The sequence below is a fragment of the Papio anubis genome, chromosome 6 (assembly GCF_008728515.1).
Source record: "Papio anubis isolate 15944 chromosome 6, Panubis1.0, whole genome shotgun sequence".
In the NCBI taxonomy this organism is placed as follows: domain Eukaryota; kingdom Metazoa; phylum Chordata; class Mammalia; order Primates; family Cercopithecidae; genus Papio; species Papio anubis.
The window spans coordinates 166241166-166255833 of record NC_044981.1 but is presented as its reverse complement, the minus strand read 5'-3'; the positions used below and the strand labels follow the sequence as shown (position 1 = coordinate 166255833).

The 14668-nt window shown below is 43.0% G+C and overlaps 1 protein-coding gene across 12 annotated transcripts in view; it reads left to right on the top strand.

Annotated features, from left to right (window-relative positions):
• The window catches only part of WDR27 (WD repeat domain 27), a 240763-nt gene that overhangs the window by 14097 nt on the left and 211998 nt on the right, over positions 1–14668 (top strand). For 10 of the 12 annotated variants that reach the window (XM_009206433.4, XM_031667588.1, XM_017958482.3 and 7 more), the window contains 2 exons: positions 12113–12254; positions 13851–13975. In XM_009206433.4, the coding sequence (XP_009204697.2) occupies positions 12113–12254; positions 13851–13975 (267 nt within the window). Of the gene's footprint in view, positions 1–5524; positions 7331–12112; positions 12255–13850; positions 13976–14668 lie in introns of those variants that run through there. The other 2 variants (XM_017958485.3, XM_017958489.3) reach the window with 2 other exon arrangements.

The window sequence follows — 14668 nt, the reverse complement described above, 5'->3', positions numbered from 1 at the left end:
CTCCTGCTTTGGGGAGGATGTGTAATGGTTTGGCTAAATCAAGGGCAGGTTTGTCCTGGGCAGGACTGCTGGGCTGTTTCTCTGGCTGGAAGTGCAGTGGCGAAGGTTGGTTTCTCTGTTGTGCAGGGCCAGACTCACAGCGGATCCTGGTCCCAGGCTTCATGCAACTGGGGTTGTGACATTCAGCCACCCATGTAGGCTTGGTGTAGTAAAGATGGAGCCCCAGGGCTGGAGAATGGCAGTGACTTCTGGCCCCCAGAGCAGGGCATGCTCCAGAGGCAGCTCTGATCTCAAGATGGTGCTGTGCTACAGCAGCTTTGGCTCACAGGGTGGGTGGGGAGTGAGGAGTGCACACTTCGTGCCTCTAATCTGGGGTAATGCAGCAGCCTGAATTTCCAGCAGCTCCCAAACTGGGCTCAGGGCTTGCAGGGACTGTGGGATTCTCCTGTTGTAAAGACTTCAGGTGTTTGTGGTGGTGATGTGGGTGATTGGGAATCTTTTGCTTACCTTTTCCTTGCAAGGGGAAGTCCCTTCTGACTCTGGGCAGATTTGACCCAGGCAGGGGAGGTGGGACTACAGAGGCCAGGTACCTCCATGCTGCTCTCCTGGACTTCCAGTCACCACAGGTGCATCTTCAGTTCCTCTGCTGTGTTGCAGTGCTCTTCCTTCCACACTAGTGAGATCTTAGCTGTTTATTTATTGCCTTTTTTTTTTTCTTTTGGAGGGGGACAAGTGCCAGGTGTCTCTAGTCAGCTATCTTGCTAATATCTCTCAGTCTAGTTGTCAGTTTCTCCAGGTACAGTATGCTTGATTGGCATTTTTTCTTTCTTTCCCTGAATATATCACGACCTCACCTCACTTCTATCGTATAAGGTTTTTGCTGAACAGTCTGCTGCCAGGCATATTGGGTCTCCCTTATGTGTTATTTACTTATTTTATCTCACTGCTTTCAAGATCCTCTCTTTGTCTTTGACCTTTGAAAGTTTGATTATAGTATGTCTTTGGGTGTTCTTATTTGGGTTGAATCTTATTGGTAACTTTTGACCTTCCGGTATGTGTTTATATCTCCAGGTCTGGAAAGTTTTCTATTATTTCTTTGAATAACCTTCTACCACTTTGTCTTCCTCAGTTCCTTCTTGAACTCTACTAACCTGAATATTTGCTCTTTTGTTGTCTCATAGCTCCCGTAAGCTTCTTCATTCCTTTTCATTTTCTTTTTTCTCCTCTGACTGTGTATTTTCAAGTACTGTGTCTTTGAGCTCACTGGTTATTTCTTCTGTTTGCTGAATTCTGTGGTTGATGCTGTCTATTGCATTTTTCATTTCACTAATTGTATTTTTTAGCTCCAAAATTTTTGATGTTTTTTAAATTAACAATCTCTGTTAAGTTTCTTTGGTGATTTCAGAGTTGATTCTCTGTTTTTCTAAATTTTCTTGAGATTCCTTAAAACAGCTATTTTGAATGATTTGTCTAGGGATCACCTATATTCATTATTTTAGGGTCAGTCTGTTGCACCTTATTTTGTCTGTTTGATGGGGTCGTATTTTCCTGAGCATTGCTGATGCTTGTGGACATGTGGTTACGTCTGTGCACTGAGGGATTAGGTATTTATTTAAGTCTTCGTAAGTCTGGCTTTGTTTGTGCTTGTCCTTCTTCAGCGGGCCTTCCAGGGATTCTACATAGGCTGACTGTTGAGTTCCCTGAGCCCATGACCGCTGTAGCCATCTCAGCATTAGAGGATGCTCTAAGCACAGGATTGCTGGGAGTCTTGCAAGAACTCTGAGATTGATACAGCTTTCTGGCCCAGATGGACCTGGGTAGGACTCAGCGTGGGTACTGGGGCTCTGTGGGAATGCTGACCAGGCATCTGAGTCCAGAATGCTGTCCTAGTGGCCCAGACAGGTGTGTCACCCAGCAGGTCTCTGCACAGGTGAGGAATGGGAGTTGAGATTGGGAGTCCATGGAGAGTTTTCTAACAGCAGTGAGAGGGGCCAGAACTGAGACTGGGTCCCCTCAAGATCTGCTGTGGGATGGAGGTTGGAGAGCTGATTTTGTTGGCTCAGAGGATCATGTGTCTACCAGGGGGACCCTGCACCAATAAGATAGTTTCCCAACTACAGCAGGATGGGCTTGGAGCTGAGACTAGGCCCCTCTGGGATCTGCTGTGGGACAGAGGCTGGAGAGCCTGGTCACATTGATTCAGAGGGTTGCGTGTCTCTGAGGAAGTCCCTGCAGAGATGAGATAGTTCCCTAATTTCAACAGGAGGAGTTGGACCTGGAACTGGGCCCCCTTATGGTCTGCTATGGGTGGGAGACTGGAGAGGTTGGTCTAGTTGGCACAGAGGAGCATGCATCTCCCAGCAGGTTTCAGCACAGTTGGGATAGTTCCGTGATAGCAGCAGAAGAGCCCAGAGCTGAGACTGGGTACCCTCAGGATTGGTCATGGGAGGAAGTGTGGCAGGCCTGTCAGGGAGGCTGAGACTCCCAGGTTGCAAGATATGGGCGAGTCTCCCTGTGAGTCTTTGTGTAAGCAGCTCTTACCTGGGACCTCAGATGAGGGAATTAGAGCCAAGCCACAGGGCAGCTTTCAGGTTCATTGCCTAGACCAATGTCAACAGGCAGATGAGCCCTTCTGTCAGTTAGTAGAGTGTGTGATTCCTGCCAGAGTCTTTGGCTGGTGGTTTTGTTTGCAGGCTCAAGGCCAAGTGAGGTGGTAACCAAGCCCCTTGGAGGACTGAGCCATTTCTGGGCTTGAAGCTAAGAGCATGCTTAGTGAATCAGCCACCTAGGTGTGGGTCTGAACTCTCGAAATGACCTTCTAAGATCTTGACTCCACTGGGGTTTCACAACTTCAGCCTGAATTCTGAGGCTCCTGTAGAGAGACTTTTGACCATGGATGGGTACAGAATTTTTCTTATTGTCGGAGGATATGAGTGGGTTAGCTTCTATTTCACCAGCTTGGTGATATCCGATATTTACTCATTTTGTCTGGCCTTCTTCACTCAGGATAATTGAGATCCATGTTGTTGCATTCAGTAGTTCATTCTTCTTTATTATTGAGTAATATTCGTTGTATGGATATACTATATTTTATGCATTCTCCTATTGGTCGGAATTTAGGTTATTTTTAGTTTTTGACTATTGCAAGTAACACTATTAGGAAAATTTTGTTTGTGTCTTTTGTTTTATAAATGTCAGGTCAAAGTGGCTAATAGTCTTCAAGTCTTCTATATTCTGTTGATTTCATGTCCAATTGTTCAATCAGTTATTGAAAGAGACATATTAAAATCTATGACTCTAATTGCGAACTTATCTATTTGTCTTCCATTAGTTTTTACTTTGTGTATTTTGAAACTCTGTTATTAAGCACATTTGTGTTTAATATTTTTTATGTCTTCTTGAAATCACTTCATTTATTATAAAGTGACATTGTTTTTTGATCCCTGGTAATATTTCTTTTTTTTTTTTTTTTTTTTTTTTGAGATGGAGTCTCGCTCTGTTGCCCAGGCTGGAGTGCAGTGGCCGGATCTCAGCTCACTGCAAGCTCCGCCTCCCGGGTTTTATGCCATTCTCCTGCCTCAGCCTCCCGAGTAGCTGGGACTACAGGTGCCCGCCGCCTCGCCCGGCTAGTTTTTTGTATTTTTAGTAGAGACGGGGTTTCACCGTGTTAGCCAGGATGGTCTCGATCTCCTGACCTCGTGATCCGCCCGTCTCGGCCTCCCAAAGTGCTGGGATTACAGGCGTGAGCCACCGCGCCCGGTGGTAATATTTCTTTCTCAGAAATCTTTGGCTACTTTCTATTTTCATTAATGTTAGTATTGTATATCTTTCATTTCCTCTCTCACAACCTTTATGTTTTTGTTGTCATGCATTTTACTTTTACGTATGCTACAAACCTGACAATCCATTATTACTTTTGTTAAACATTCAGGGATCTTTTAAAGATATTTAAACAATAAGAAAAATACCTTCATTTTTCTTTTTTAATTTTTTTTTTTTTGAGATGGAGTCTCGCCTTGTCACCCAGGCTGGAGTGCAGTGGCACAATCTCAGCTCACTGCAACCTCCTCCTCCCAGATTCAAGTGATTCTCCTGCCTCAGCCTCCCAAGTAGCTGGGACTACAGGTGCGCACCACCATGCCTGGTAATTTTTTTTGTTTTGTTTTGTTTTGTAGTTTTAGTAGATACAGGGTTTCACCATGTTTGCCAGGATGGTCTTGATCTCGTGACCTTGTTATCCGCCTGCCTCAGCCTCCCAAAGTACTTGGATTACAGGCGTGATCCACTGCGCTCGGCCTTTTCTTTTTTAATTTTAAGGCTCTTAAATTTAAGAAAGAAAAATATCTTACACATCTACCCACGTAATTGTATTTTTGGTGCTCTTCATTCCTTTGTGTATATGCATGTTTCCGTCTGGTAGCATTTTCCTTCTGCCTGAAGTATTTTATTTAACATATGTTTCAGTGCAAGTATGGTGATAAATTATTTCAGCCTTTGTGTGTTTAAAAATGTTTTTATTTTGCCTTGTTTTTGAAAGGCATTTATATTGAGTAGAGAATTCTAGTTTGACAGATTTTTCTTCAGGTTTTTAATATGTTGCTCTTCTATCATTTCAGTGAGGATTCTATTATTATCTTTATGTTTGTTCCCATGTATACAGTGGGTTATTTTTGTCTGGCTGCCTTTAAAACTTTCTATATTACCAATTTTGAACAATTTGTTCATCCTATGTTTTGGTGTATTTTTCTTCATATTTCTTATTTTTGTATGTATTAGGCCATTTTTGCATTGCTATAAAGAAATAACTGAGACTGGGTAATTTATAAAGAAAAGAGATTTAATTAGCTCATGGTTCTGCAGACTGTACAAGCGTGGCATCAACATCTGCTTTGCTTTTAATTAGGACCGCAGGAACCTAACAGTCATGGCAGTAGGCAAAGGGGGAGCAGGTACTTCACAGGGTGAAAACAGGAACAAGTGGTCAGGAGGAGGTGCCATACACTTTTAAATGACCAGATTTCATGAGAACTCACTCACTGTGGTGAGGACAGCGTTAAGCCATGAGGGATGAGCCGGCATGACCCAAAAACCTCCCATCAGGCCCCACCTCCAACACCGGGGATTACATCTCCACATGGGATTTGTAGGGGACATGCAAACTATATAATTCCACCCCTGTTCCCCTAAATCTCATGTCCTTCTCACATTGCAAAATACAATCATGTCTTTCCAACAGTCCCCCAAAGTCTTGTCGATAAAAGAGTCAAACTCTGTAAAATATTTTAAGAGATTTATTTTGAGCCAAATATGAGTGACCATGGCCCCTGACACAGCCCTCAGGAGGTCCTGAGAACATGTGCCCAAGGTGGTCGGGGCACAGCTTCATTTTATATATTTCAGGGAGACATGAGACATCAATCAAATAGACTTAAGAAATACATTGGTTTCATTCAGAAAGGTGGGACAACTCAAAGCGGGGGCTTCCAGGCTATAGGTAAATTTAAACATTTTCTGGTTGAAAATTGGTTGAGTTTGTCTAAAGATCTGAGATCGATAGAAAGGAATGTTCAGGTTAAGGTAAAGGATTGTGGAGACCAAGTTTTACTGTGCAGAGTCAGCTCTCAGACGGCAGACTTCAGAGACAGCAGGTTGTAAATTATTTCTTCTTGGACTTAAAAGGGTGCCTGGCTCTTAGTTGATTATCTCCTGGATCTGGAAAGGAAAGAAGGAAAACAAAGGGGGAAGGGGTTTCTCTATAGGATATGGATTTTTCTCACAAGAGACTTTGCAGGGCAATTTCAAGGTATGGCAAGGAAATATATTTTGAGGTAAAACGTTTTGATTTTCTTCCTTGTTATGCCAGAGTCAGATTGGAAAGTAAGCCACAATATAAAGGGTCAAATAAAACTGATCTTACGAGAATTTATGGTTTGTAGGGCCTGACTCCCTAGACCCCTTAGAAAAGAATTTGGGCAAGATAAAAAAAAAAAAATCAGAGCTTAGTCCTCAGCCTTAACTTGTTCCAGCATCAACTCAATCAAAAGTCCCAGGTCCTAAGTCCAAAGTTTCATCTGAGACAAGGCAAGGTCCTTCCACCTATGAGCCTGTAAAATAAAAAACAAGTTATTTACTCCCAAGATACAAAGGGATTGTAGGCATTGGGTAAACATTCCCATTTCCTAAGGAAGAAATTGGCCAAAAGCGAGGGGCTGTGTAGGCCCCGTGCAAGTCTGAAACCAAGCAGGACAGTCATTAAATTATAAAGCTCCAAAATGATCTCCATGGACTCTGTGTCCCACATCCAGGGCACACTGGTGCAAGGGGTAGCTTCCAAGGCCTGGGGCAGCTCTGTCCCTGTGACTTTGCAAGGTTCAGCCCTTGTGGCTGCTTTCACTGGTTATTGAGTGCCTGCAGCTTTTCTAGGAGCAGGGTGCAAGCTGCTGGAATATCTGCCATTCTGGAATCTGGATGACGGTGCCCTTCTTCTCACAGCTCTAGTAGGCAGTGCCTCAGTGGGAACTCTGGCGGGTGCTCCAACTCCACATTTCCCCTTGGCACTGCCCTAGTAGAAGCTCGCTGTGAAGGCTCCACTCCTGCAGCAGGCTTCTGCCTTGGCACCCAGGCATTCTCACAAATCCTCTGAAACCTAGCTGGAGGCTGCTAAGCCTCCTTTACTCTTGTACACTGTGTACCCGCAGGCTTAATACCACATGGAAACCACCAAGGCCTGTGGCTTGCACCCTCTGAAACAGCAGCCCAAGCTGTATCTGGGGTCCTCTGAGCTGAGGCCAGAGCTGGAGAGGGGAGCAGTGTCCTGAGGCTGTGTGGGGCAGCAGGCCCTGGCCTGCAAAACCATTCTTTCCTCCTAGGCTTCAGGGCCTATAATGGGAGGGACTGCCTTCGAGATATCTGGAATGTTTTGGAGACCTTTTTCCGGTTGCCTTGGCTATCAGCCTTTGGTTCTCTTCTTAGTTACGCAAATATCTTAAGTAAATCGTTGTTCCACAGCCTGCTTGAATTCCTCTCACCAAAAACACTGTTTCTTTTTGCCACATGGCTGGGCTGCAAATTTTCTGAACTTTTATGCTCTGCTTTCCTTTTAAATATAAATTCCAGCTTTACAACATTTCTTTGCTCCCATATATGGTTGTAGGTTGTTAGAAGCAGCCAGGAGACATCTTAAATGCTTTGCTGATTAGAAATTTCTTCCTTCAGGTACCCTAGGCCATCACTCTCAAGTTTAAGCTTCCACAGAGCCTTAGGGCATGAACAGAATGCAGCCACGCTCTTTGCTGTGGCATAACAAGAGTGAGCTTTGCTCCAGTTCCCAGTAAGTTCATTTCCATCTGAGACTTCCTCAGCCTAGACTTCACTGTCCTTATCACTATCACTGTGTTTGGTCACAGCCATTTAACCGGTCTCTAAGAAGTTCCAAACTTTCCCTCATCTTCTTGTCTTCTTCTGAGCCCTCCAAACTCTTCCAACTTCTGCTGGTTACTCAGGTCCAAAGCCACTTCCACATTTTTAGGTATCTTTATAGCAATGCCTCACTTCTTGGTACCAATTTTCTGTATTAGGCCGTTCATGAATTGCTATGTCAATGAAAGAGTCAAAGTCTGTAAAATATTTGAAGAGATTTATTCTGAGTCAAATACGAGTGATCAATGGCCTGAGGCACAGTCTTGAGGTCCTGAGAACATGTGCCTAATGGTCAGGCTGCAGCTTGCATTTTTACAATTTAGGGAGCTGTAAGACATCAATCAATACATGTAATATATACATTGCTTAGGTCCCGAAAGGTGGGACAATTCAAAGTGGGGGCTTCCAGGGCATAGGTGGATTCAATAATTTTCTAAATTGCAATTGGTTGAAAGTGTTAAGTTATTGTCTGAAGACCTAGACTCAATAGAAGGAATGTCTGGGTTAAGATAAGGGATCGTGGAGACCAAGGTCCCCACTATACATAAGAAGCCTCCAGGTGGCAGGCTTCCGAGAGAATAGATTGTAAATATCTATTAGACTTTTCAAAAATGCCAGAGTCTTAGTGGCCTACAAAGGGAAGGGAATCTTCTGCAGAATGTAGATTTTCCCTGTAAGAGACAGCTTCGCAGGCCTATGTCAAGATATAGTAAAGAAACATAATTGGAGTTAACATATTTTAATTCCCTTCTTTATCTGTCATGTGATGTTATACCAGAGTTAGGTTGGAAAGTAAGCCACGTTATATAGGGTTAAACAAAACCCCTCGGAGGAGACTTTATGGTTTTTAGGATGTGAATCCTTAAGCCCCCTGAATAGCAATTTGGGCAGGAGAAGAAAAAAGTCAGAGTTTAGTTATAACAAAATACCTGAGACTGGGTGATTTATAAAGAAAAGAGATTTAATTGACTCATGGCTCTGCGGGCTGTACAAGTGAGGACTAAACTCTGATTTTTCATCTTGCCCAAATTCCTACCTAAGGGGCCTAGGGAGTCATGCCCTACAAACCACAAATTATCATTAGATGGGTTTTATTTGACCCTATATATCATGACTTACTTTTCTATCTGACTCTGGCATAACATTATGAGATAAGGAAAAAATATTCAACCCCAAAATATATTTCCTTGCCATACCTTGAAATTGCCCTGCAAAGTCTCTTGTGGGAAAAATCCATATTCTCTAGGGAATCCCGTTTCCCCTTTGTTTTCCTTCATTCCTTCCCAGATCCAGGAGATAATCAAGTAAGAGCCAGGTACCCTTTTAAGTCCGATAAGAAAAATTTTACAGCCTGCTCTCTCTGAAGTCTGCAGCGAGCTTCCTCTGCACAATAAAACATGGTCTCCACAGTCCTTTATCTTAACCTGAACATTCCTTTCTATCGATCTCAGATCTTTAGATAAACTCAACCAATTGTGAACTAGAAAATGTTTAAATTTACCTATAGCCTGGAAGCCCCAGCTTTTGAGTTGTCCCGCCTTTCTGAATGAAACCAATGTATTTCTTAAGTGTATTTAATGAAACCAATGTATTTCTTTTTTTTTTTTTTTGAGACGGAGTCTCGCTCTGCCGCCCAGGCTGGAGTGCAGTGGCCGGATCTCTGCTCACTGCAAGCTCCGCCTCCCGGGTTCACGCCATTCTCCTGCCTCAGCCTCCCGAGTAGCTGGGACCACAGGCGCCGCCACCTCGCCCGGCTAGTTTTTTGTATTTTTAGTAGAGACGGGGTTTCATCGTGTTAGCCAGGATGGTCTCGATCTCCTGACCTCGTGATCTGCCCGTCTCGGCCTCCCAAAGTGCTGGGATTACAGGCTTGAGCCACCGTGCCCGGCACCAATGTATTTCTTAAGTGTATTTGATTGCTGTCTCATGCCTCCCTAAAATACATAAAACCAAGCTGTGCCCCGACCACGTTGGGCACATATTCTCAGGACCGCCTGAGGGCTGTGTCATGTGCCATAGTCACTCATATTTGGCTCAAAATAAAACTCTTAAATATTTTACAGAGTTTGATTCTTTTGTTGACACAAGCAGGGCACCAACAAATGCTTGGCTTCTGGTGAGGGCCTCGGGAACCTTACAATCATGGCGGAAGGCCAAGGAAACAGGCATGTCATATGGCAAAAACAGGAGCAAGGGGTGGGGGGGGGTACCACACACTTTGAAATGACCAGATCTTGTGAGAACTCACCACGATGAGGATGGCACCATGCCATGAGGGATCTGCCCCCATGACCCATACACCTCCCTGTAGGCCCTACCTCCAACACTGGGGATTACATCTCAACATGGGATTTGGAGGGGACATCCAAACTTTATCATTGAGGTTCTATGGGTTTATGGTTTTCATCAAATTTGGAAAATTTTCAGCCATTATTTCTTCACATATTCCCCTCATCCCAAACGTTGTGGACTCTGTTTACTTGTATGTCAGATCATGTGAAGTTTCCCACAGCTCACTGATACTCTTTCATGTTTATTAATGTATTTTTTCTCTCTTTCATTTGTATATATTTTCTATTGCTTTATCTTTAAATTTACCAGTCTTTTCCTCAGCAACATCTAATATGTGGTTAATCCTACTAAATGTTTTTTGAAATGGTATCTAATTCTAGTTTTCATCTCCAGAAATTAGGTTTGGGACTTTTAAATATCTTCTATGCCTCAGCTTTTGAATGTATGGAAAAACTTTTAATAATGGTTTGAATGTTCTTGTCTAGTAATTCTAACATTTGGATCAGTTTTAGTTTGGTTTCAAGTCTATCTGGATGACTGGTAGGCATTGCATTTCTCTATTCCTTATTTTTCTTTGTTTTTGACTAAATGGTCTTGTCTCCTTGAATCCCTGGTTATTTTTTAGATTGCTGGACTTTATATATGAAAAAAAAAGTATAGCTGATTTGATACTCTGGATTATCTTACATTTTTCCAGATCAAATTTATGTTAGCTTCTGGTCACTGGTCATGTTTAGGGCACTGGCAATCCTGGATTACCCTGAACTAGTCAGGTATTAAGACAATTCATAGCTGGGTGTCAGTTCTTATGAGGATTGTTTTATTGACAGTTATCTTTACTCCTTGGATTTTGTCTTTTTTGGGGTTCCCATTCTAAGCCTAGGGGGTTTAGCATCATGCCCATCCCTCTCACCTTAGTAGATTGTATTCTAGGCAGACATTTACTAAAATCCATTCATATTTCTTTACAGGAAAAAATGTAGAGTTCTCAACATTAAGGCAGTCAGCTGTCTCTCAAAATTACTTTGTAAGGTGACAGAAATCTTTGCCCATCTCCCAATATGATAGTTCTGTTTGTGTCCCTGAAGATGACTCATTTGATTATACCGTTTTTGTGCCCTTAGCCCCTTGAATCTCAGCTCCTCAACTGCCTTGGGGGAATTGTCAGAAGACTCTCTTTATAGTAGATATCTTTATGGGACAAGTGACCCCAGATGCTGGGGTCACTTCCCTCATTTTTTTTCTTCCCTGTAATCTTGTTATCATAATTCTTCATGACTTGGTTGCTTTCTGATGCCTTCAAAATGTGTGTCTCTGTGTGTGTATATGTATGTGTGTGTGTGTGTGTATATATATATTTAATTTTGTCCAGTTTTTCTTGTAATTCTCATCAGTAGGGTTGGTACGGATGAGGTGATGTATCCTGCCTTTACTAGAAGTGGAATTCTCTGGTGATATCTCTCATATCAAGCTGCCCGTTGTCTATTTAACATCACCTTATAAGCATCTCAACTTACTATGGACCAAATGGACCATGATCTACCCTAGTCCCATCCCATTTTCCCTTTGTATTTTGTTCTTGAGGCATCGTTCACCCAGGATTTTAACCTCACACCCTATCCCTTTGCTTTTGTTTTTCCCTCCATCCCTCCATATCCATTGGTCACGGAATCTTCAGTCATCATCTTCTCTCCATTTCCATTGTCACTATCTTAGTCCAGGTCTCTACTGGATTTCCCTTGAGTGTTTTCATGCATTCCCATCTGTCTCTCCAGCCCAGTGTACCCCCAACACTCGTCTGCTCCATACTTTTAGGAATGTTTTGTTCCTGGAAAACAAATCTAGTCAGTGTATTATTCTGATTGTGCATTTTTTTGTTGGATTTTAATTTCCTAGAGTGCTATCAACACTCCTTGTGTAGTTGCCAAGGTCCCCACACCTGGGCCTCACCTTTCTCCAGCCTCCTCTCACTCCTTTCCTTGTCTCAGCAGTTTCTTACCCCATGCCTTGTTTTCCCTGGGACCTCATTGCTCCCCTCCTTTTGTCAACCCCTCATTCCTCTCCTTATTCTTCAGTTTTCAGCTCAGCTGTTACCTCTTCTGGCATGTAGTGGAGACATATTCTATATTTGGTTAACTAACAAGTTATAAAGAAATGGAAGAACGAGGTAACCTGTATCTTTTTATTAGTGTGTGTCACAGTGAATAGCAGTGAAATGGTTGAAAGAATAATTTAGTAGTACATAGCAGAGATTTTAACAAATGAATTAACAATGAATATGTAAAATGAATGTATTTGAAAAACTCAATCTTTTAATTTCTTAGGTTTGAGGTTATGTTGTTATACTCTTATTTTTAAATATTGTCTATAATCTATGTTTTATTTTTGTTAATTTTCTCAGCTTCTAATCTTACGAGGACACCATCAGCCAATTACTGCTATAGCTTTTGGAAATAAAGTGAACCCACTTCTAATCTGCTCGGCATCGCTGGATTACATTATAATGTGGAACCTGGATGAATGTAGAGAGAAAGTACTTCAAGGTAAATGAAAATCTAAAACTTGTTTTTAAAAACCTACAAAAGGACTAACTCATCCTTCAGTATACTTGGTGCCACCCAAGGGTGTTACTCTTGGGCAGCACCAATCCCTCAGGGGGATTTGGGATAATTTTGTATTCCCTTTACCTTGAAACCAGGCATGCAAGCAGGGTGCTTTATATGGGAAGGGCACCAGGCCATTCAGACTCACTGACCTTTGCTGCGTGTTATGCTGATCTTACAGGCTCATTGGTTTTGATCTTATGTCCCTTTTTATTTTAAGAACTGTCAATTTTGTATCAACCTGAAAACATGTAGGAAAGTTGAAATATTCTTTTCTTGCACAGCAAGGTTTCTTGAGCACCTGTAATATTTCAGGCTGGAGACCAGTAGTGAATAGGAAGGGCTTGATCCCAAATCCTGTGGAAGTCACAGCTCAGAGTTTGAGAGAGACCCTGTGTAAGCCAGCGACCGAGTGGTTATGAATTGTGAGTGTGCAGTGGAGAAGGCAGATGAGGCCAGGGCAGCACGCACATACATGGGGGTACTTTGAGATACAGGATCTCAGGGAGGGGCATGTGGGCTGAGGGTGAGAAGGGATGGGATAGGCGACTGTGCTTTTGGCAGATGGACCCAAATGTGCCAAGGCCCTGGGAAGAGTGAGAACCTGCCTCTGTGCTTGGAGCGTGCTGATGTTAGGAGAGTCTCATCTGAGAAAGTTGAAAAGTTAGGTAGGGACCACATTAAGGAATTTGAGTTTTACGGAATTATATAGAGAAGTTAGAGGATTACGTTAAAACATAAATGCAAAGAGACTATAAACCTGTGTATTCTATGTAGGGACATGAGCACGTATCTCTCTCTAGACTGGGTGGCTGCGTGACGTGAACATATGTGTCTCTGTAGGCTCTGGGTGGCTGTGGGACATGAGCACATGTGTCTCTGTAGACTTGGTGGCAGTGGGACATGTGCACATGTGTCTCTGCCAGGCCCTGGGTGGAGTATATCTGCATTTTGCTGGTGATAGGTCCGTGGTGCACACTAGGACCAGATGACCTTGCCCGCCATTTTTTCCTTCACCTTTGTGGATTTGCATGACGGACTGTGCATCAGGCTGCAGCTGCTGCACTTGTTGTCCGGGTCGTGGGAACCTCCTGGCTGCTTGTGGGTGTCCTGCCATTGCTTAGTCCCTGGAGGCCTCGGTTGGATAGGCTTCTACTCCCTTCCTTCCAACTGATGTTAGCTGAACCTGGACATGAGGGTGGACGTGGGGTTGGATGTGGGTGAGAAGCATCGAAACATGCAGTTTGATGTGTATGACCCTCACTGCGTGGGTACCGCAGCCTCCAGAGGAAGGCGTCTTCCTGTTTTGATGTTGAGGGATTCTCTGCAGGGAAGTGCTGCATTCCCCAGGTTTTCAGAAGACTTCTCTATATCCAATATTTTTGATATTCTTAGAGAATCAAAATCACATCAAAGGCTCATTGGCATTCTCTCAGTAATTTTAGAATAGAGGGTTACATTCTCAGTATTTTTCTCAGATTAATGTAATGCTGAATGCATTTGGTGAACTGGCACTAACGGTGAAACTCACTCTAGGGCTGGTCCCTCGAGGGACTGTCATGGGCTCGCTTTTGGGAAAGGTGCTGTGTTTACAGTTGAGCCCGGATGATCATGTTGTTGCCGTATGTGCTGGAAACAAAGTATTCACACTGGATATTGAGGTAAGATTGAAATTCACACCTGAATTTCATTTCACGGAAGGGTTTAGCTGATGGGGCCTCCCAGGTTCTAGGACCTTGCCCAGCTGTCTTTTCTTTTTTTCTGTACTCCTTTTTTTTAAAAGCTATATCTTAAATTTAGTTTACTTTTATAAAATCATATCTTTATGTTGCAATTGGAAAACCACTGGTGTCAGATAGTAATATTTATATAAATATTAAAACTCCCTATGGAATATGGGTATCAGGCATGACTTTAGAGAAACATGTTCTACAAAACTTTTATTTCTCAGATATTCCCTGATTGTAGGCATCCTTCCTAGCATAGCGCTTTTGTTTATATCTTTTATCAAAATATTCTTTTCATCAAGAATCAGACTTTCGCAGCCATTTCATCACCAGGGTTAGTTTAAGGAAACGTGTCACCTCTTCCTGCCTGTGTGATTTCAACCTCAGGTGTGACTGGAACAGTCAGCTGCCCCATTGCAATGTTGAAAGCAGTGTTAGCAATCAGGAAGTGGGAATCTAAGGGAACACGAAGGAAGACTCGGTTCCTCTGAATTGTTGCTCTGCCCAAGCCTGATTTTGGAGATGACTGCAGGCCTGGGGTCGTTTTTGTGGCTTTGATTTGCCAAGTCAACATGGCCAACAAAGCTGTTTGCCTGCGTCGCTTTTCCTGTGATAGCCAAAACGTAG